This window comes from Brassica napus, chromosome A9 (assembly GCF_020379485.1).
Source record: "Brassica napus cultivar Da-Ae chromosome A9, Da-Ae, whole genome shotgun sequence".
Classification (NCBI taxonomy): Eukaryota; Viridiplantae; Streptophyta; class Magnoliopsida; order Brassicales; family Brassicaceae; genus Brassica; species Brassica napus.
Window position 1 is genome coordinate 30489303 of NC_063442.1, and position 9221 is coordinate 30498523.

The 9221-nt window shown below is 31.0% G+C and overlaps 1 protein-coding gene across 2 annotated transcripts; it reads left to right on the plus strand.

Moving 5' to 3' along the window:
- The first annotated feature begins 1731 nt into the window (after positions 1–1731).
- Positions 1732–3720, plus strand: LOC106445052 (peptidyl-prolyl cis-trans isomerase CYP23). Of its 2 annotated transcripts, XM_013886535.3 has the most exons (8): positions 1732–1979; positions 2096–2209; positions 2279–2427; positions 2534–2606; positions 2683–2772; positions 2864–2903; positions 3178–3260; positions 3362–3720. In XM_013886535.3, exons 1-8 carry the CDS (start codon positions 1869–1871, stop codon positions 3380–3382), a joined length of 681 nt encoding a protein of 226 aa, XP_013741989.1. In that variant the 5' UTR covers positions 1732–1868; the 3' UTR covers positions 3383–3720. The 2 variants fall into 2 exon arrangements, with proteins under 2 accessions (XP_013741989.1, XP_022544401.1); XM_022688680.2 differs by lacking the exon at positions 2864–2903.
- Positions 3721–9221: the final 5501 nt, after the last annotated feature.

Consider the following 9221-nt stretch of genomic DNA (forward strand, 5'->3'; position numbering starts at 1 on the left):
TCAAATACAAAATTTAGTTAACTGCAACCCTTGATAATGCATACCTTATAAAAATAAACTTAAGAAATGAGACTGATGAACACCATGAACAACATTCCCAACCGAACAACACCATTTCCAATCCAATTGGATGGCTAATGTTTTGATTGCCAGTTTTTCACCAAAGTTAAAAAAAAAATTGTTTGGAAAATTATGTATAAGCCTTACGGCTGACGAAAACCTCAAAAAGAGTCATATACATTAGTTGTTAGATACAAATTATTCAACTGAGAATGATATAACAACTCAATCATGGTGATGCCATAGAAACAAAAATTCAAAACAAAAACTATTTACAAACAAACTACTAACCAACAACTTAAATTAATAAAATAGTATACCTCATTCACATTTCTTGCAAATGTAAACCTAAAATACAAACCGCAAAATCATATAAAAATAATAATCTAGATCAGTAAAGTATATCCCGCCCGTAGGGCGGGCCGACCTTAGCTCTTCGTAATTGTCAGATTCTTCATAGTTGATAGGACTCAAAAATTTCATCCGTATGTTTTGTTTTTTAAATTCGAATTATAACACTCACTGATTTTTATCTAATCATCATGATCTTAATAATAAAATTTATTGTATCGTTTTGGTTGTCGTGTTGATATCAATGGTATTGAATTAGTGTTTTAGCATTTAACATTTAGCATCAAAGTAACAAATTAGTAAAATTAAAATTTGAAATGTCAAAATAATATCAATAAAGTTAACATAGATCATTGCTTATATATATATATATATATATATATATACATATAATAACATCTAATCTATTAAAATAGGAGTACAAAATTAGATTATCCCTTAGTTTTCCACTATATTTACAATGGCATGCCACTGAAGTTATTAATTAACTTATCTTTTAGGATTTTTGTCTTTTCTCTTCAATTAATGTATTTCCAAAATCAAATTCTAACTAAAAAATCATGGCAACAATAATTAATAAACCTAACTTTTAATATTTTTTGTCTTTTCCTTTTTATTATACATATGTGTATTTGAAAATAATTAATTCCATATATACATTTCGTAATTACATACATTATACGGTAATTATTTTACTAATTCCACATATACATAATAAATAGTATACAACAATTTCATTATACATAATCATAAAATTTTGATCCATAAAAACAGTTTATACAATAATTTCATTATATATAATCATAAAATTTTGATCCATAAAAAATAAAAATACATTTGTGTGATTTTACAGGTCGTATTCTAAGTAAATGGATGATATAATTAAGGGTTTACATGATAAAATAAAACTACTCAATATAAACTATAAACGCAAAATATAGTAAATTATGTAGTTATGAATAAACAAAAAATGAATTACTCTATATATGCAGTAATGTGTTTTTTGTTTGTTCACAACTGCATAATCCACTCTACATAATCAATAAAAAACTAGTATAATATTATTTGTAATTAAATTTCAAAACTAAATGAAATTTACCTAATAGAAGAAAGAAAAAATGGAAGTGGAGTCTCTTCAGATTTTTTTTAATCTCTTCAAGAAGAAACGTTTTTCACTCTCTCTCTTCCTTATTGATTTATTTTCATTAATTTAATGATGAGAGATCAGTTGAGAATTCATGGCTGCGCATGGCCTAAAACTTTCTAGTTGAAGAGCTTGCTTTGAAATAACTAATAAGCTACATACAAAGCTCCATGGGCCGCACTAAAACAGCTTTGAGGCCTTTAGTTGAACAAACAATAGGCCCAACTCAACAAAAAAAAAACATCGTCTTCAACGATCGGAAGAACTAACTTTACTCCGACGGTGTTGACTTTGATCAGATCGGCGACGGGAAATGGGAAACACGAGAATCTTGATCTTCGTCTGGGCGTGTGTAGCCTTACTCTCTGTAGTCAAAGCTCTTTCTCACGAACCAGAACTTGGCTCAGCTCGTGTCGTGTTCCAGGTTCATTCCACTTCTCTGCTATTACAACTAGATCGCTCTATTTCGAATGATCTGTTCTGGGTTCTTAGATTCTATGATCAAAATCTCAACTTTGAAAATTTAATGTGGATGTGCAGACTAGTTATGGGGACATCGAGTTTGGGTTCTACCCCACGGTTGCGCCAAAGACAGTGGATCACATCTTCAAGCTCGTTCGGTTAGGAGGATACAATACTAATCATATCTTCAGGGTACTTTCAAAGGCTCAAGCTTTGGATTTGATTGGGTGCTACTGCTAAGTGTTTGAAGTCATTTTGAAGGTTGATAAAGGCTTTGTTGCTCAAGTTGCTGATGTGGCGAGTGGAAGATCAGCCCCGATGAACGAGGAGCAAAGGAAAGAAGCTGAGAAGACTATTGTTGGAGAGTTCAGTGATGTCAAGCATGTCAGAGGTATTCTTTCTATGGGAAGGTGTGTTATGCTATTGGTTTGTGTCTATGAATGTTCTTTATTTGTTGTGTGTTCATATCTCTATGATGATGATGTTTGCTTCTCTATGGTTTTTTTTGTTTTGTAGATATGAAGATCCAAACAGTGCACAGTCTTCATTTTCAATGCTTCTTGGTGACGCTCCTCATCTTGATCGTCAGGTTAGTTATAGCTAATTCAAACCACCTGAGCTCTTTGTCAAGATGAACTAGTAATAAGATTGTTGATGTACAACAGTACGCTGTGTTTGGTAAAGTGACTAAAGGAGATGAAACATTGAGGAAGCTAGAAGAGGTCCCTACTCGCCGCGAAGGGATCTTTGTAATGGTACGTCTCCAACAATACTAGGCTTATTTTTTGTTGTTGGTTGGTCCGTCTAGTAAATAGTTAGTTGCCTTTTTACTTTCCCTTTTGGCAGCCGACGGAGAGGATCACGATTTTGTCGACATACTATTACGGTAAATGCAGTCAAATCCACTTTGTTTGTTAGCTTAAAACCTTTTTCTCCTGATGTTTGATGCTGACATGGGACAACACTTCAATTATGGTTTAACTAGAGTCCATAAAAGAGATGTGACTGTAGCCTGTATTTTGCTTTAAATCAGGTCATTCATGTGTACTACTAGTAGATAAGGCTCAAGATAAATAGATAGCCTTTTGAACGATTGATGATGTTTTGGATCATAGTAGACTGAAACTCACGGGTTAGATTCGTTATAATCTTGTTCTCAGACACTAAGATGGAGAGCTGCGAAGAAGAGATATCTGTCCTGAAAAGAAGGCTTGAAGCATCTTTTGTTGAGGTCGAAAGACAGGTGATTTGAAATGTCTTATAGATCATGTTTTTGATGAGAAAGCTCGACACTTTCAATAAAACCGTAACATTTTATGGTCCCTTGTGTTTTTTTTTTGACAGAGAATGAAGTGCTTCCCGTGAATCTGTGTTTAGGACCCTTTGCTAAGTAAAGTTCTAGAGCCTAAAACAAAGTTAAAGCCGACATCTTTGTTTCATTTGCTGTAACCCAGGCTGCTTCGACACGTATTCATTAGTTATTGAGTTTAAGGTGCTATTCGTTTGTCAATTCCATAAGTGATACATCCAAATAGATCTTTGGATGTTATTAGTGTTGTGTTCAAAAAAAGAGAGAGAGGATGTTATTAGTGATTCTCCGTTTCTACATAAATCATCTAATTGGATTTCTATTTGTTTGTTCATCTCTACTTTTACGTAGATAGTTTAGTAAACAAATATTTATATATTTTTGTTTTGATTTATGTTTGCTATATTATTTTTTTTTTATTTATATAAAATATAGTTTTAAATAATATTTTAAAATTTTGTTTCTAATTTTGTGGAAATTATAATTTTTTAAAATATGATCTTTTGTCGTTTTATCAAGAAAGTAAACTTGTTATTCCTAATAGGAATACTATGAATAAAAAAATGATTATTTGTGGAATAGAAAAAGTGGAATGATGTAAAAATGAAATTAAAATTAAAATTATAAATGGAATAGAGATTCCACACATTCCATTCATTCACGAAGGTTTAGAATCATGAATAAAAAGAATAGTTTTTACAAATGATTTTTTTTGTTTCATTCCAAAATGGAATACGTGGAATTGTGTTATGAAATTTTTTATGATAATTGGTGTAATTAATAGAATCCCATGGAATGATATATTCCAAATGATTTTATTCCAAAAAATGTAATTTCAGTTGCAGTCTTATTGTTTTAACAAACAATTAGATTCTGATCCGCCTTTTTAAAGGATATATATATATTTTTTGTTTTAATTTTTTTTTTAGAATTTTATTTTCATATTTGTGTTTTTCTTTGTAATTATATTTGTGCATAAATCTTAATCAAAATCTATTTTATAAAATAATAACAATTTAAAAGTTGATCCGGTATTTGTTTGGTTTTTTGTAATCATATGCCCGTATACCCGTTTATTTATAATCATATTTGTCTATTCTAGATCTTGACCCGCGGATATAATGTTGGTTTGAATTTTTTTTAATGTTTCTGTAAATATGTAGCATTTTTTTGTAAACTTTTCTTATATGTTAAAGAAATTTAACTATATAGAGTTATAAACATAGGGTTATCTTAATGTAGTGGTTAGTGTACATTTATGGAAAACATAAGGTTATATAACGTTATATGTAGGGTTAGTTCTTTTACTTCTTGATAACCGCGCTAACGTAGTGATTATTATTTAAATAAAATTAGATACATTTATACAAAGAGAATAATAAGATGTTTGTTAAATAAATGGAATAAATAGTTAGACATAACATTTATCAATATGTCATGATCATGTTTTAATCCCATGTATATTAACTGATGATCATTTAAAAAATTGTAACTTTAGGTTTGTACTAGTTAAAAAGTTCTCATGTTTAGGTGTCATTTAATTAGGATGTCAATTTAGCTTACGTGGCAGCTTAAGAATCAATTGAAAAAATATTGGTCCAAAATCCAATTACTAGGGAATATTATATTAACACAAAATATAAGAAATTTGTAGGGGTTTTTGCCAAAACTAACCCACAACTTGATTTTAATCCCAAACCTATACCCAAACTTGAATCAAATGCAAAACTAACTTAAAAGCCTAGTGAAATTACAGTTCAGCCCCTTGTGACCAAACAAAAAAACAGAAGCCATTTTTACGAATATAGCCCCAGTAAATCGTCTGAGTCGTCCGAGATGTTGGAAGTCGTCTGGACGACTGAAGTGTAAGTCGTCTGGTACCAGTTTATTTTAAAAATAATTTATAAATCTTGTAAAAAAATATTTTGATGCGTAAAAATTAAAAATCAAGTAATTATAAACAGTTTTAACTGATATAAATTAAGATATGATAAAATTGAATTGTTTTGAAGATAGATGAGTGGAAGTAGTGAATCATGAAATACTTTGGTTTAGGAGTTTGGCAAACATATGTTATAGTATTGTATGTATTGTTAGGGTTAGATATTGGAAAACTAAAATGTTTTTTTCAAAAATTAGTTTTCACTTATATGTGTTTATTTCTGTGTATAGTAAACATTGTTCAAGTTTGATTTGGTTTTATAAAATGTTTAATTAGATAATTAAGTTTAGGGGTTATGTTTAGGGTGTGGACGACTTATATTTCAGTCGCCTGTTGAATAATTTACCCGGACGACGTATATTTCAGTCGTCCAGACGACTTACAAGTAAGTCGTCTGGAAAGTCTTTTATTTTAGTTTCCCGCTAAAAATATTTAATTTCCCGCTAAAATATTAAACTCTTTTGGACGACTTACATGTAAGTCGTCTGTTTTAATTTCTTCACCAGAGGACTGAAATGTAAGTCGTCCAGGAAGTCGTCTGAGTCAAAAATATTTAATCTAATTGAATTTTTTGTCTCCCTATATAAAGAAAAATTTACATATTCTCTCTCCTCCTCTCAAATGGCTGCAACAAAAATGTAATGTTCATCATTCTAAAACCCTCCAACCTCTCTCTAATCTCTTTGACTTGAAAACACCAAACTTTATATGAATTTTTCAGTTTTGTCTCATGTATTTCTTACTAATCTATCTCTTTTGCAGGTTTTTAATCAAGTGGTACTCATCTTCCACTAATTTAGAGGTAGATCTATTAATTTTAGATATGTATTTTTGTGTGTTCTATAAATATAGATTTATCTAATTTTCCACTCATTTTCTCTATTTTTAAGTCATTTGAACGTTTTTGGATATGCAGGTTTTTCAGATCTCGATTTGATGTGCAGGTTTTTCAGATCTGGAAGACTTCTGGGACGACTTACCTGTTAGTCGTCTGGAAGTCATCTGGAAGTCGTCTGGACTTCTTGGAAGTCTTCTGACAAAGTCGTCTGGACTTCCAGGAAGTCGTCTGGACTTCTAGGAAGTCGTCTGGATTTTTCTGAGCGTTTTGGTAAGTTCTTATGTCTGATTTTTCTTCATTTGGTAACTTTTTGTTGTATAAAGTTCTTACTTTTTTCCCAAACTAAAACTCTCCAAACTCACTCTAATCTCTTTGACTTGAAAACACCAAACTTTATATGAATTTTTCAATTTTCTCTCATGTCTTTGTTACTAATCTATTTTTTTTTGCAGGTTTTTTATTAGATGGTACTCATCTTCCACTAATTTAAAGGTAGATCTATTATTTTTAGATATGTATTTTTGTGTGTTCTGTAAAGGTAGATTTATCTAATCTTCCATTCATTTTTTCTGTTTTTAAGCCATTTGAACGTTTTTGAATATGCAGGTTTTTCAGATCTGGATTTAATATGCAGGTTTTTCAGATCTGGAAGACTTTTGGGACGACTTACTTGTTAGTCGTCTGGACTTCCTAAAAGTCGTCTGGACTTCCTAAAAGTCGTCTGGACTTCTTGGAAGTCGTCTAGACTTCTTGGAAGTCTTCTGACAAAGTCGTCTGGACTTCCTAAAAGTCGTCTGGACTTCCTGTAAAGTCGTCTGGAAGTCGTCTGAACTTCTTAAAAGTCTTCTGGCAAAGTCGTCTGAACTTCCTGGAAGTCGTCTGGACTTCTTAAAAGTTGTCTGGTCTTGTCTACTCAAGTGGAATCCTAGCTTGTCATTGTAGATAAATGATCTATAATAGTTTTGTTTGTGGTCTGTTTTGTGAATTGCATGTATACTCTTTTAGTTGTGAATTTTTTGTAAAATCAGTAATAGTGTTTTCCAAGATGTATTAAATGTGCTAACAATGTGTTTACACATTTACAAATCAATGAAATAATAGACTTCAGTAGCCTTTTTCTTATCTTTGGATCTCTCATATGCAATAATAAACTCCAATGGCCTTTTTCTCATCATAATAAACAAGAATGTTGGTAAGAGATGGAAACAAACAATAGTAACTAGTCAAAGCATATCATATTTTTTATAAGTTTGCATTGAAAAACTTAGTCAAATTTAGTAAAACTAAGGGAGAGAACATATTTTGTAAATATGAGTTTTACATATCTTAAAGTTACTTATCACTCTTAAAAATACAAGTTATTCAAAAACTAACGTAGAAGACTTAAAAACTAGTGGAGAAGACGCGGATGACTTCAATCTAAGCTGTCTAGACGACTAAACTATATGTCGTCTGGTCAACGCAGAGGTTATTTTTGCAATTGACTTTGAAATCTGTTATTTCGGACGACTGAAAGTTAAGTCGTCTACTATTGTTTGGTTAAAAAAAACTCCAAAAAAGCTAGACGACTTACATTTCAGTCGTCAGAGGTTAGTTTTGCATTTGACTGGATTATTTCAGAAGTTTGACCTTTTGGACGACTTACATTTCAGTCGTCTAGTGAAAATTAAAATAATAATATTTTTTTAAAAGTAGACGACTTAATCATAGGTTAGTTTTGCAATTGAAAAAAAAACTTCAAGATTTAATTATATACAGACGACTAATAATTCAGTCGTCCACGAGACGACTGAAATGTAAGTCGTCCAGGATTTACGAGGTTTGACCAGAATCTCAGAAAAAGTCCTGGACGACTTACAATTAAGTCGTCTGGTGGACGACTGAATTATAAGTCGTCTGTGTATAATTAAATCTTGAAGTTTTTTTTTCAATTGCAAAACTAACCTATGACGACTTAACTTTAAGTCGTCTACTTTTAAAAAAATATTATTATTTTAATTATCGCCAGACGACTGAAATGTAAGTCGTCTGGGGAAGTCAAACTTCTGAAATTATCCAGTCAAATGCAAAACTAACCTATGACGACTGAAATGTAAGTCGTCTAGGTTCTTTGGAATTTTTTTTGAAACCAAACAATAGTAGACGACTTAACTTTCAGTCGTCTCAGGTTACAGATTTCAAAGTCAATTGCAAAAATAACCTCTGCGTTGACCAGACGACTTGCAGGTAAGTCGTCTACAGCCAGACGACTGAAAGGTAAGTCGTCTACAGCCAGACGACTTCCCAAGTAAGTCGTCTGACGAACAGATCTGGAAAAAAACTTGATGTCATACTTTAAATTGGTGAGATAAGTTCCTTAGCATACATAAGGCTTCTCCAAGCACACATAATCACAAACGAAAGTCACCCACCCATAATCGTTAGCATCTATGACTCTATGAACCATAAAAATTTTAGAATCAAAATCTTGGGGTTTTTTTAGCTCATTGTGGAGAGAAAGTGAGAGATATGTTGTGTTTAGTTCACAAGAATGGAAAAAGAAGAAGGGTAAATCGATTTTGGGAGCATTAAGAGCTTCAAATTGGTTGTTCATGGTGGTTGTGGTATTGATGACAATGGCAATCTTGTAATTACTTGAAGATGATGAGGGTGAGAGAGTAAAAATGTCATTTTCGGAAAAAAAAAAAATTGATGGCATTTTCGTAAATTATATGAACTTGTGGGGTGAATAGGGCAAAACCAATTTTCAAAAAAAAAAGAGGTTAGTTTTATGTTTGACTTTAAGTTGTAGGTCAATTTTGCAAAAATCCCAAATTTGCATTCTTTCTTTAAATAAAAACTACGAAGTTACCTAATATAATTAACATATATATGGTAATTAATGATTATGAATAATAAAGATTTGATAATAATTTTTGCATTCTTCCTCATTTTTTGTATAATATTATATTATTAATAAAATTAAACAATCACATTAACCATATAATAAAAAATTAGATTTTTTCTTATATGTTATATTTTGATTTTTTTTAAACGAATTTAAATTACAAAAAATGTTAAAAATCTCTTTGAAAATTTTGTGATTTGGTTTAAAAATGACTTTAAATTTAGTTCA